At 38.4% G+C, this 14,023-nt stretch overlaps 1 protein-coding gene across 1 annotated transcript; it reads right to left on the reverse strand.

Annotated features, from left to right (window-relative positions):
- Positions 1–2,041: 2,041 nt before the first annotated feature.
- Positions 2,042–3,256, reverse strand: LOC105533626 (thioredoxin-like protein AAED1). The gene is given in 1 exon segment (XM_011972105.1): positions 2,042–3,256. A coding segment is annotated over 1 exon segment (678 nt). The 5' UTR covers positions 3,229–3,256; the 3' UTR covers positions 2,042–2,550.
- Positions 3,257–14,023: the final 10,767 nt, after the last annotated feature.

Here is a 14,023-nt window from a genome sequence, read left to right on the forward strand (position 1 = left end):
GGTCTGAAACTCCTGAACTCAGGTGATCCGCCCGCCTCTGCCTCTCAAAGTGTTGGGATTACAGGCATAAGCCACTGCTCCCAGCCACATTTTGCTTTTAAACCCATCTTCAAAGGTAGAAGGCTGTATTCCTCTCCAGGGGGCCTTCCACACAATTTGCTCCATAAAAAATTCTTTGTGGGCCCCAAGAATTTGACCCAAAAGCAGATTTCTTTTGAATTTCACCCCAATAATGTAAATTAAGAGCTTATCTTCACAGATGTGGAACAAAGACAGGACTAGAAATCATCCCTCCACTCACTCCCAGACAAATGCATATTTGACTTCTTCTTTACTCTATGTTTATTTTTATCTTATGTAAAATGCAGATTTGCTGAGCATGAGATGAATGCATGATTGACTACTCCTGTATCACCTCAAAATGCAACATGTGGATTCAGTGAGCGCTAACCAAAGCCTCAAGAATGTGACCACTCATCTCAATGCCTCCCCTCCCTCTTTTTTCTCTTTCTTCCTTCTTCTCCTGCCTGCTTTTTTTCCTTTTAATACTGAAGCCCTTAAAACCTCTTTTGGCAAAAGTGCAGGACACACATCTTACTGTGGCTTCTGTCTCTTTTTTCTTGGGTGCATCCTCAAACTTGGCAAAATAAACCTCTAAATCAATTGAGACCCAGTTCAGACCCTTCTTTGGTTTACATGGTAGCAAAATCCAGCTCAGTTGGCAGGTCATCCTACATCAAATCAACTCTGCCAGCCACACTCAGGGCAACAAAAGCCACGACATACTGTTGCTTCAGTATCCAACATTCTGGAGGCGAAGGGAAATGCAATAGTGAAAATTAAAAGTCCCACTGAAAAATCAAAGGGAGTAATATCATGTTGTATGAATAGACTACATACTGTTTCTCTACTTATCTGTTGAGGAACTTTTTTTTTTTTTCAGACATAGTCTCACTCTGTTGCCCAGGCCGGAGGGCAGTGGTGCGATCTCGGCTCACTGCATGCAATGTCTACTTACTAGATTCAAGTGATTCTCCTGCCTCAGCCTCCCAGGAAGCTGAGATTACAGGCACCCACCACGCACAGCTAATATTCCTATTTTTAGTAGAGATGGGGTTTCACCATGTTGGCCAGTATGGGGTCCAGCCCCACCAGGCTTAGCGGGTGTTCTCCCCATGTGTGGAGATGAGAGATTGTGATAAAGACACAAGAGAAAGAGAAAACAGCCCAGGAGACCACTACCATCAAGACGCGGAGACCAGTAGTGGCCCCGAACGGCTGGGCTGGGCGCGCTGATACTTATTGCATACAAGATAAGGGGGCAGGGTAAGGAGGGTGAATCGTCTAAGTGATTGACAAGGTGAAGCAAGTCACGTGATCACAGGAAGGTGGCCCTTCCCTTTTAGGTAGCTGAAGCAGAGAGAGAGAAGCCAGCATGTGTCAGCGTTTTCTTCTCTGCACTTACAAGACAGATTAAAGACTTTAAGACTTCACTATTCCTTCTACCGCTATCTTCTAAGAACTTCAAAGAGGAACCAGGAGTAGGGGAGGAACATGAAAGGGGACAAGGAGCGTGACCGTTGAAGCAGAGCACCACAGGGAGGGGTTTAGGCCTCTGATGACTGCGGGCAGGCCTGGATCATATCCAGCCTTCCACAAGAAGCTGGTGGGGCAGAGTGTTCCCTGACTCCTCCAAGGAAAGCAGACGACTGCCTTTCATGGTCTGCTAAGTAACGGGTACCCCCAGACACTGGCGTTACTGCTTGACCAAGGAGCCCTCAAGCGGCCCTTATGCGGGCGTGACAGAAGGCTCACCTCTTGCCTTCCAGGTCACTTCTCACAATGTCCTTTCAGCACCTGACCCTAAACCCGCCGGTTATTCCTTGGTTATATGAGTAATGCAACAAAGAGTAATATTAAAAGCTAATGATTAGTAACGTTTATACTAGTGATTGATAATGTCCATGATCATCTCTGTATCTAATTTGTATGATGACTATTCTTATTCTTTTCTTTTTTTCTTTTTTGTTTTTTAACTGCTAACATTTTGGTGTTTATTGTCTTTTTCCTAAGCATACAAAAATACAAATCTACACATATAAAAATGGAGTTACATTGTTGACAGAATTGGATATTTTGCCTTTTTCACTGAATACAATGGTCTTCTGTTGCTCTCCTGTCCCTTTATATATTCTTCATCAGAATTTATATTGCCAAAAAAATCTTTCATTGACTGAATATACCATAATGTAAAATAATTTAAATAGTATTTATGATTTTATAGCTTTTAAAGGTATATTCTGTATATTCATTTTTGTTATTTTGTATAAAATGTTAAAAGCTATAAAATGGAAGTATAATATATCACATTTTTGACAACTGATGCCTCCCAGCATGCAATTCAACTGGTTCAAGCCCCCTTTATGCTTCCCTAACTCCTCAAAGGCTGCGAAGGGACAGCAGGTTAGACACTGCACGAGGATATTACACCCTGACACTGAAGGTCACATTCCAGAAGGTCCAGCTAAAAGTGACTGATTGCATTTTAAGTCACACATGGATAACTGAAGTTCTGTTTGTAAAGTTCACATGCTGAACTCCTACAAGCTGTAAAACAGAGTTGATAGGTTTGTGAGCCAACCTATTCCTATCGCAGTGTATAAAATGGATGTTAACTGGACCTAAAATGAGGATTCCACCTTGCTGAGCTGGGTCTCCTTGAAAATCAAACTGAGGGCCAGTCACTGCCCGTCACAGGCTCTGAAGGCTTCCTGAGAGCAGATTTGATTTTACGTGGGGGCTCTGTCGTGAGGCGGCAATTTCTTCACCTCTTTTCATTCCCAATCTTTTATACATTTCTCTCTCAGGATCGACATAGATTTCATGAGAATATCCAGTCGGTTTGCAAAAAGGCTCAATATGATGGTAGGATGACTGTCCAATCACTATAAGGGTGACATTTGCTTCTTGTAAGAAACTCTCGGGGATTTTGGCCAGATCCTCTACGTATTCCTTGCAGATGTAACACAGGAAATGCCGCACGAACACCACCACGGCACGGCGCTCCCGGAACAGCGCGCCGAACGGTACCCGCTGCCTGCGGGCGTCCAGCACCGGCAGCTCGGCCAAGGCGGTTGCCAGAGGCTGCCCGCGGTTTGGGCCGCTCGGGGCCGGGACCGGGGCGGCGCCGCCGCTAACCTGCCGTGTGACCCGGGCAGGCGCGGCCATGACGTGGGGCGGCCAAGGGCCTGGGTCCGCTCTGCCAGCGCGGGGCAGGGCGGGGCACACCGACTATTCTTATTCTATTTTCTTTAATATGCTGAAACAGTCTGTGGCTTTGGTCTCTTGCCTCGGCACCTGGGTACTCTTCGCCCACAGACCAGGCTGGTCTCAAACTCCCCGCCTCAAATGGTCCACTACCTCGACCTCCCAAAGTGCTGAGATGACAGGTATGAGCTACTGTGCTGGCCTGAAGCCTTGTTTTCAATTATTTAAAATATATACCTAAGAGGAGAATTGCTGGGTCCTAAAGTAATTGTATATTTAAGTTTTGGAGGAACCGCCAAATTGTTTTCTACAACACGGTAGCCACAGAAAGGAGTGGAACACTGACACATACAACATCCACTGTCCCCAAACTTTTTGGCACCAGTGACAGGTGTTGTAGAAGACAATTTTTCCATGGACGGCAGTTGGGGTGGGGCGTGTTGATTCAAGCACATTACATTGATTGTGCACTTTATTTCTATTATTATTACATTGTACTGCAGAATGAAATGATTCTACAACTCACCATCATGTAATTGCTCACCTCCTGCTGTGCAGCCCAGTTCCTAACAGGCCACAGACTGGTATGGGGCTTGGGGACCCCTGTACTATAACAGAGGTGAATCTTACAAACATGATCAGTGAATGAAGCTACACACAAAAGTTACACACACAAGGATTGTACAATTCCACTGATACGAAATGTCAAGACTGGGCAAATCCATAGAAACAGAAAAAAAATTAGTGGTTGCCCAGGGGTGTGGGGATAGATGGAATATACAATAATTGCTACTGGGCACAGGATCTCCTTTTGGGGTGATAAAAGTATTCTGGAGATCGATGGAGATGATGGTTGTCCAATATTGTGAATGTACTACAGGCCGCTAATGATAAATTTTATGTTATGTGTATTTTATCACACTAAAATAATAATAGTGAAAATAAATAGGGCAATAAGAGTATGGAAAATAGCCAGATGCTACAAATGAATATTTTATCTTATCTCGAGCCAACTGTAAATAAGATACAACTGGTGGCAAACTTGCAAAATACCAATAAATGTATATTTCCTCTCAAGGGGAAGGTATCATTGGGAGAACTTTTCTTCTATTAGCATCTATTAAAGGCTGAGCACTGTGACTTAACATCTATTAAAGGCTGGGCATGGTGGCTCACACCTGTAATTCTAGTGCTTTGGGAAGCTGAGGCAGGAAGCTGGTTTGAGACTAGCCTGGACAACATAGCAAGACCCAATTTCTAAAGCGATAGAAAACTTAGCTGGGTTTGGTGGTGTGCACCTGTAGTCCCAGCTACTTGGGACGCTGAGGTGAGAGGATCACTGGACACCAGGATTTCAAGGCTGCAATGAGCTGTGATTGCACCACTGCAGTCCAGCCTGAGTGATAGAGTGAGGACCTGTCCCTAAAAATAAAAAATAATAATAATAAAAAAAACACAGAAAACCATCCACTAACATCTGACATGCAGTTTCTCTGCACCAATGTCCTTATTTTGAGGTTATCAAAGAGACATACGTAGCATGGAAGTTGAGCAGTTATTAGAGAGAAGGCTAAACTTTCCAGAATAAATCAAGCTAAGGCATATATTTAACATCCTGAGAGATGGTGAAATAGAAAAGAAACAGACTATATTTCTGCCACAATCAACTTTATATTGCTGCGGTGGCCATGGCCATACTTCAAATAAATAAAATATATAATATATAGTGCAGATTTAAGTGCTAAGGAGAAAAATAAAGCAAAGGAGTAGAGGGCATGTTTTCAAGATAAACGTGTTTTTCAAAATTAAAATGTCTTTGAGGATGACATGCCCCCAAGTCACCCCATGATACACAAAGAACAATGTCCTAATATGTGTCCCTTTAAAACTGAGAGAATAAAAGCATATCATTAAATGTGTGTGTCTCCCAGTTACCAAACTGATAGTTCTTCAAACAAACTACGTAATGCAGCGGACTCTGAAAATAATTGAGTGAGGGAAGCCAGAATCCGATACAATCACATAGCCTTTCAACTTACTTAGAATCCTCTGAGCAGAATGGCTGAAAGGTTTCTCAGTTTACAATTATAAATCAGGTCAGAATACCCCAAAAACACATCACCCAGATGCCTTTTTAACTCCTTCTCTCTCTCTGCCTCCCTCCTTCTTCCTGACACTTGATTTTAAAAATGTATTTATTTTCCCTTATGTCAAATGAAGTGGCATTTGGAAATTTCCTCTCTAAGACTGAAATACCCAGAATACAAGACAGCACAGTTCTGCAAGGCCAGAGTTTAATTGTGGAAAAAACATGATGCTTCCATCAATATTTTGACAAAGTATATAAAAATGATAATCTGGAAGAAGAAACATTAACTTACAGAGTGTTCTCTTTAATAACTGAATATTGATAAACATTTATTGAACAGAGCACACTGAACCAAAACGAAGTCTACCCATCTCTATCTATCTTTACCTGTATATGCACGTATGTATATATGTATGTTAGTATGTGTGTATCTATCCATCTGTCTGTCTGTCTATCCATCCATCCATCCATTCATCTGTCCATTTATTCAGCCATCCATCCATTGATCCATCCATCCATCCATTCAACCTTCTACCCAATCTATCTATCCATCCATCTATTCATACATCTATCGATCTATCTATTCATCCATCCATCCATTATCTATTCATCCATCCATCCACTCATCTATCTATCCATTGATCCATCCATCAGTCTATCCATCTATCAATCCATTTACTCAACCATCCATTTATCTGTCTATCCATTCATCCATTTATCCATCTATCCACTTATTCATCTAGCTATCCGTTATTCCATCCATCCATCCATTGATCTATATATCTATTTATCCATCCATCCATCCATTCAACCATCTATCCATCTATCTACCTGTCTGTCCATCCATCCATCCATCCATCTACCCATCTATCTACCCATCCACTCATCCCTCTACTCATCTATCCATCCATCCATCTACCCATCTATCTCTCTATCCATCCATTCACCCGTCTATCACTCCATCGATTCATCTATCCATCTATCCATCCATCTGTCATCTATCCATTCATCCATCTATCCATCCATCCATCTATTCATCTATATATCTATATATCTACCTATTTATCCATCCATCTACCCACCAATCTGTCATGTATCTATCTACCAGTCCATCTATCCATGTACTTACCTGTCTATACCATGTCTGTCTATCATCTATTTCATTTATCTATTACCCATCTATGTATCTATCTTCTGATATGTACATATGTATGTATTTGTATGCATGTGTGCATAATTGACTTTACAAAATCTTGGCACATAATTATTAAATGTAATTTTGTGATAAACACCTTTTATTTTAATAAAGCATTGATTTTCTTTGTACATTAGTGTTTACTGTAAATTAAATCATAAAACCTCACTCCATATGTAGTGATAATCATTCTAATTTTATGAAAGACTATTCTGAAGCCCAATGTGCTTAACTTGCTGAGGTTCACACAGATTTAGCAAATAGTGGCACTAGTATCTGTCTGGTGGCAAAGTCCAAGCCAATAACCTATAAACTCTTGAAGTGAACTTATTTATTTGTCATGGATATTTATTATGATATTTCTCACCTCATGTCTTTGATCCAAAATGATGGAGAAAGGATATTTTCTAATTTTACATATGGGAGTATTATTTCAATGCAGTGATGTAATATTTATTAACTACATTTAAAGTTAAAATATGATTAAAATATAAATTAAATATCAAAATATTTAAAATTACATTTTAAAATATTATTACATATTTACAGTAATTCCAAGCATGCAGAACCTGTGCAAATTTAGTGTGTACCTCTAGCCAAATCTCAAAGGCCAATATAGTTTATAAAAAGGTAATTATCGAATAATCTGCTTTTAGTTATGCACTAAGAGTTTAATGAAGGGTTCGTAATGATTCTGTCTTCGTGCTGCTTACCTTTGTCTTTATTCTATATAATCAATAAATAATCCTGCTTATGCAGCTTACTTCACCAGATAAAGTTGGGTTCAATTAATTACTGAGAACTAGACATCCAGTCCCTAGGGTTTACATGTGATCTAAATTGAATTAACCAATTGACTCTCCTGTCACTAATCTTTGGAAGGAGTCATTTGTGAGATCCTACTAACTTTACCATTGTATTTCTTTTATCTGAGTGGCTTTTCCAGTAAACATTCATTGCATATTGAAACACAGTTTCTTATGGGGAGATGGGCATGGATTAAAATAAATACATTTTAAAATAGTATTTCTGAAGAAAAAATAAATATATAAAAACAAAGAATGCATTCAAGTAATGTGAAGCGAATAATTTTTCATCTGTTACCTACTTATTTTAAGGAGCTAAGTTGGGTATTATGGCTTTGATGTATGCTGTTTTATTGTTTCAAAAATGAGTAAAATTTTTAAAAAATTCTATCTCGAGAATGTCAAAATCAGATTTTGGCTTCTCTATTAATAAGAATATTTTTGACAGTGAAATAATAAATGAAGTTACATGATGTATTTATAAGAGAAGACTTGAATAAAGCATGGCATTCTAAATAGTTGACCGTAATAAAGAAATGGATAGTTAGGTTCTGTGTTATGCATTATCTATTGTTCATGTTTCTTTGGGACTCAAAAATTGCAAAAGATATAAACATGGGTTGTCACTGTGACATATTTGCCTTAAAATTTCATAAAGCATTGATACCTGTGATAGTCTGCCTTCTTAACTGTCCTAAAATAATTACTTCAGGAATTTTATATAGTAAAGTCAGTACACATAAAAATACATTCAACTTTTAAAAACACTGATACGCAGCTATAGAAATGAGTAACTTTTTTTATTCATCAGTTGCTGACCCTCAGACAGAAGAGACCAGTCAAGGATGGAGCTGGTTTTGGAGAAGGATTCTTTTTTTCCTTTCCATTATGAGTGTCTTTCTGTGAAAGATATGTGCTTGACCATGGGATGTTTAAAAAGTGAGAGAAATAGAATATGATCTGCTTCTGTCACACAATATATTAAAGGATGACCATAATTACCCATATTGCTAAAGACTGCTATTACTACATATGTGACTGGTAGTGTAAGTTTTGATTTCAGTAAACTCAGTGATTGCATGTGCGTGCGCACACACACACACACACACACACACGAAGACAGACAGAAGAGAATTAGAAAAGGGGAGAAAGGATCTGAAAGCTAGAAAAAGAATATGAGAGTCTTGCTTTAATCAAGACAGGAAGCATTTCTGGAAGGCAGTTGGCAGTAAGCAAGTCCATATCCTGCATGAATTTGGTGATTGCTATTCATAACGAACATCACCAAGCTTCACCTGTGTATTCACTTGAAATCTACAGCCTTGTGAAAAGTTAGGAAGTGTCCAGGAAGATTTCCAGTTAAGAAGCTGATGAGGTTTGGAATAAAAGGAGTAAAAATGCTTAAAAACCTGTTAATTGGTAAGCATATATTCTGTATCAATGAATTTATGATATGAGCTATTTATCAAGCACATGCAATGAGCAAATATACATGTATAAAAATATATATGCTCATATTCAGAGATGTACATATAAATATAGCATCAGGAATCAGCAGAAGTAATTCTCCTTGCAGTCAGTAAAATAATGTTCTGGTTACAGGTTACTATTTTATTCTTTCTGTGAGAAATACAAATGAATAAGCAAATGGTCTTGTGAGAGTCATGGATACAATAAAATGAATATGAACCTGCTTAGAAAACATAATCATTTAAATATGGCAGACCATGGGATTCAACAGCATGGGACAGCATTTATAGCAAAACGGTTGTACTCAAGGTAGTTTACTAACCTCTAAAGATAAAATTAGACATGTTACATCAAGGCACTCAGTGTAGTTGGGGGAAAAATATTATGTAACAGCACCCTTAATGTAATGTTGCCATTTGTTTAATGGGCATGTGTGGGATACTATGGATAGATACTATATGTAAGATACTATGGGGTAGAACAGAAAGGAGGTAGAAACATATGCAAGCAAAGTCACCAAACAGTGAAGTCTGAGTTGAGAATTCAAAGATGGATAGGACCCCATCAGGCAGGGAAAACAAAACTGGAAAGAGGAACCTCAAGAGTACAAAAGTGGTTGGGTGCCATGGCCCATGTCTGTAGTCTCAACACGTTGGGAAGTAGAGGCAAGAAGATTGCTTGAGCCAAGGAATTTGAGACCAGCTTGGGTAACAGAGGAAGACCCTACTCTACAAAAAAAATATTTAACAATGAGCCAGACATGATGGAATGCACCTGTAGTCCCAGTTACTCGGGAGGCTGAAGTGGGAGGATCGCTCCAGCCCAGGATTTCTGGCCTACAATGAAGATTGCATCACTGCCCTCCAGCCTGGGCAACACACCAAGACTCTGTCTCAAAAAAGAAAAGTAAAGAAAAAAAAAAGATGACGACTAAAGTTTAAAAAAATTTTAAAATAACACATTCTTAGTTAACAAAAAATATTAAATAAAAAATTTATTTTTGTGTGTTCTTAAGCAATTTCAAGCAATTAAGAAATTGTTAGCCAAGGACAAATTTCTAGAAATCACAGCAACACAAAAACTAGCAATCATTGTAGAAATCTGAAATAAGACTATTTCTTTTTTAAATATAGAGAAATTAAGAAATAGGACAAGTTGTACTTCTTTAAATATAATATAAAGGACATTTAGCAATATATTAATCAAAAATAGATAAGTTATAGAAAATGTGAGGAAAATGATTAAAAAAGAAAAGGAAAGTAGGTCTAGGAAGTTAAATAACCATCTTACCAGAAAAAAAGTAGAAATAATAATGGAAATTAGGAAAACAAAGCAACACAAAACAGCAGCAGCAGCAGCATCTGCAGCAAAACAAGCTTTCTGGCCAGGCATGGTGGCTCCTGCCTGTAATCCCGGCATTTTGGGAAGCTGAGGTGGACAGATTGCTTGAGCTCGGGAGTTAGAGACCAGCCTGGACAACATGGGGAGACCCCATCTCTACCAAAAATACCAAAAAACTAGCCAGGCATGGTGGCACTCACCTATAATCCCAGCTACTCAGGAGGCTGAGGTGGGAGGATTGCTTAAGCCCAGGAGATGGAGGTTACTCCAGCCTGGTTAAGAGTGAGATCCTGTCTCAAAAAAAAAAAAGAAAAGAAAAGAAAAGAAAAAAGAAAAGAAAAAAAACTTTCTATTTCCTAAAGAAATATTGAAAATTTTAGGTTGAATTTTTAGAGAGAGGAGAGAGATAAATGGGTGGAGAGAGAGAGCGAGCAAGCGAGAGAGAGAAAGAGAACAAGAAGGAGGTAGACAGGGAGAAAACCTTTACAAATACTAACAAATATGAATTATGCAGAGGACTTCCAAAACTGAAAGAACATGTAAAGATCTACAGACAAGTGTGAAACAAAGAGTAACTTCCCAAGAAAACGATTGATATATTTAGAGTAGGCAAGACGATAGACATGCAATACCTTCACAATTTCAGAATATATGTTTTAGCTTAGAATTTTATATACAGTCACTGAACTGAAGGACAGGTCAAACTAAAGACACAAGTCTAAAAGTTGACTGCGCACATCTGTTAAGTACACAATTTTTCTCAATTGTGTAACTATCGAAATTGTATTTTCTTCCTCGGAGTTCTAACCTATCAAGTGTTTATAGATCCATAAATCTAACCATAACATAGATGCATTTGACTTTGATTTTTAGAATTAACTTACAAAATGTAAAAGAGACTTACACACATATATACATAACTACATATAAAGGACAAAAATCTAAGAATCTTTGTAATAATGTATTTATTCCCACAAGAGATTTAAAAACCTAGATTCCTAATGTTCAGTTTTTTACGTTATGAAGAGCCAATGAATGAGGTTTAAAATGGTTGAATTAACAATTTGATTTTTAAATATATTACTTAACATTAGAAAGGTCTTCATAAGGAAAACTGAAATTAATAACTAGTGTTAGACTTTTAAGTATTTATTCATCTATTTATTATTATTATTATTATTTTTTGAGATGGAGTCTGGCTCTGTCACCCAGACTGGAGTGCAATGGTGCGATCTCGGCTCACTGTAACCTCCACCTCCCGGGTTCGAGCAATTCTCCTGCCTCAGCCTCCCGAGTAGCTGGGACGACAGGTGTGCACCACCACGCCCAGCTAATTTTTGTATTTTTAGTAGAGACGGGGTTTCACCATTTTGGCCAGGATGGTTTCCATCTCTTGACCTTGTGATCTGCCCGCTTTGGCCTCCCAAAGTGCTGGGATTATAGGCATGAGCCACTGTGCCTGGCCAAGGCTTTTAAGTGTTTAAAGTTTTAAAACTTTACACGTAAAATACTAACATAATTGTTAAAATCTGTTTTAAAATATTTTCCCCAGTTTATAACTGCCTTCGTTTCATGATATATTCTGCTTGAAAAGTTTTTAATTCTAACAGAATTAAATGTGTTCATGTTTCTCTTTATGATGAGTACTTTCAGTATTGTTTTAAATAATTCTGTCAAGGAAAGAGTTAAGAACAGTGTTCACTATTTTTGACAGCAAGCATTTCCTTTCCATTTAATTATAGTAGTCAAAACTGGGAAAAGTATAAAATTACATATTTCTTGTGTATTATATTAGTTATAATATTATATATATCATGCCCAAAAAGTATGAGAGAAAAAATGAGTATTTTGATTGTTTTAATTTTGTTAATTTTCTACAGTAAACATCGATTACTTCTATAATACAAAGTATGCTAAAATATAATTAGGGAAAATAAACACACACAAAAAATGCAAACTATTTTCCATTGTGTTATTTCATTACAGATTCCAGAAAGCTACCACATCCACTTGTTGTGATGGACTCTAAAGTCATGTATAACTTCATCCTTCCAACTTGCTCTGTGAACTCTCCTAATAAACTTCTGATGATAAAGTTTACAGGAACATTTCAATACCAGACTGAAACTAAGGTCAACATACCTGGCCCAGAAGAATTTAGACAGAGGAAGGGAAAACTTACAATATAGCTGTTCTGAGAATAAAAAGGAAATCCCACGGTACATATTTTGTTACAACTATTAAAGAAAAAAATCAAGAGGGAGAAAATCTCCCATCACTGGGTGTAAGTACCATATGCTATATTTTCAGAAAAATAACCATAAAATTTAATGGCAGTCAACAATTTAACTTTTATGAAGTCAATAAGAAGTTACATATTTTAATAATTTAAATTTTAATATTTGCTTAATTTAGAGCCATCCTCATTTATATGCATATTTTTGGATTCTAAATAATTCATTAAATATGTAATGATACTAACTTAACTAGTGAAGTATAACATAAATGAAGTACAAAGTAATGACTTTCTCTCATTTATATATTAAATGTGATAGTCTCCCTTGTGATAGAATACTAAAATTTCACCAAAAAAAATGTACTGTCAATGTATTTTCTCCATTTTATGTTATTAATTGAAATATGCATTTGTTAGATCAATGTTCAGAAAACAGGAAAGTTGGTGGTGACTTAAAACAAAAGATAAGACTTTCCCCCCTGTGGAGGAAAAGTTAAATATTAAATTTGAACTCAGCTGAACGTGGACACAAACAATGGTCACCAAGTCCTGGAACAGGTTGCCTAAGCCCCTTGAGGCTTTCGTCCAGTGCTGTTTCAGAGAAATCTCTATTTCAATCTATTCCTGTATGTTAGTTATTGAAAAACAACAGACAATCGCAGAAACAAGTTGACCTTTTTGTGTTCCTTGAGCCCAGTTATGAAGGGCCCTCGTGACTGGGCCTCATGCCAAATAATCTGTTACCAAAAGAGCTAGGGTCCCAGACCGTGCTGAAGCTCCAGGAGACCGCTCCTAGTCTGTGCACGGACAGGCAGCTGACTCTGAAGCCCAGGCTGTTGCTTCCCGGTCTGGTGATGCTTCCTCCATAGTCTGCTGAGTGTATATATATATATTTTCCGTTCTCCCCTTGGCATTGCAATTTGCTTATTATATCTGTATTGCCATTTACATGGGATAAAGGTTGTTCACCGTTAAAAGTATTGTGCGGCTGTCTTTTCCCCTTGCGCATTTCCTGCACAGAACATTTTTTGGCGTCACGAACAGGATGGGAAGAGGGTGCCCCTGGGGTTTTGGACCCAGAAGCTGCTAGAGGCTGGCAAAACTTACACCCCTTTCGAAAAGCAACTGTTAGCTTGCTATTGGGCCTCGCTGAAAACAGAGCACCTCTGCTTCAACCATGATGTTTTCATGAGGCCTGAGTTTCCTATTATGACTTGCGTCATAAGCTCCCCTAAAACCCATGGAATAGGGCACGCCGGAGAAAGTAGCATCATAAAATAGAAAAGTTATAGACAAGATAGCGGTAAGCTGGGACCAAAGGCGGTATCACCTTTACCTGAGGATGTACAAAACTTGCTAACTCAGGAAACCACCTAACAAATCCTGCAGATGGGGAAGGAAATCTCCCCTGTCCAATGAGGCAAATCCTTTAAAGAACTAGGCCCAGAGGGTCGGAAACACAATTGGTTTACTGATGGATCTGCCAAAATACATTGGTGGGACCCGATGCTGGAAGGCCGTGGCTTACAATCCTGTTAAAAACATAAGCATTTCTGGCCGGGCGCGGTGGCTCAAGCCTGTAATCCCAGCACTTTGGGCGGCCGAGACGGGCGGATCAC

This window comes from Mandrillus leucophaeus, unplaced genomic scaffold (assembly GCF_000951045.1).
Source record: "Mandrillus leucophaeus isolate KB7577 unplaced genomic scaffold, Mleu.le_1.0 Scaffold127, whole genome shotgun sequence".
In the NCBI taxonomy this organism is placed as follows: domain Eukaryota; kingdom Metazoa; phylum Chordata; class Mammalia; order Primates; family Cercopithecidae; genus Mandrillus; species Mandrillus leucophaeus.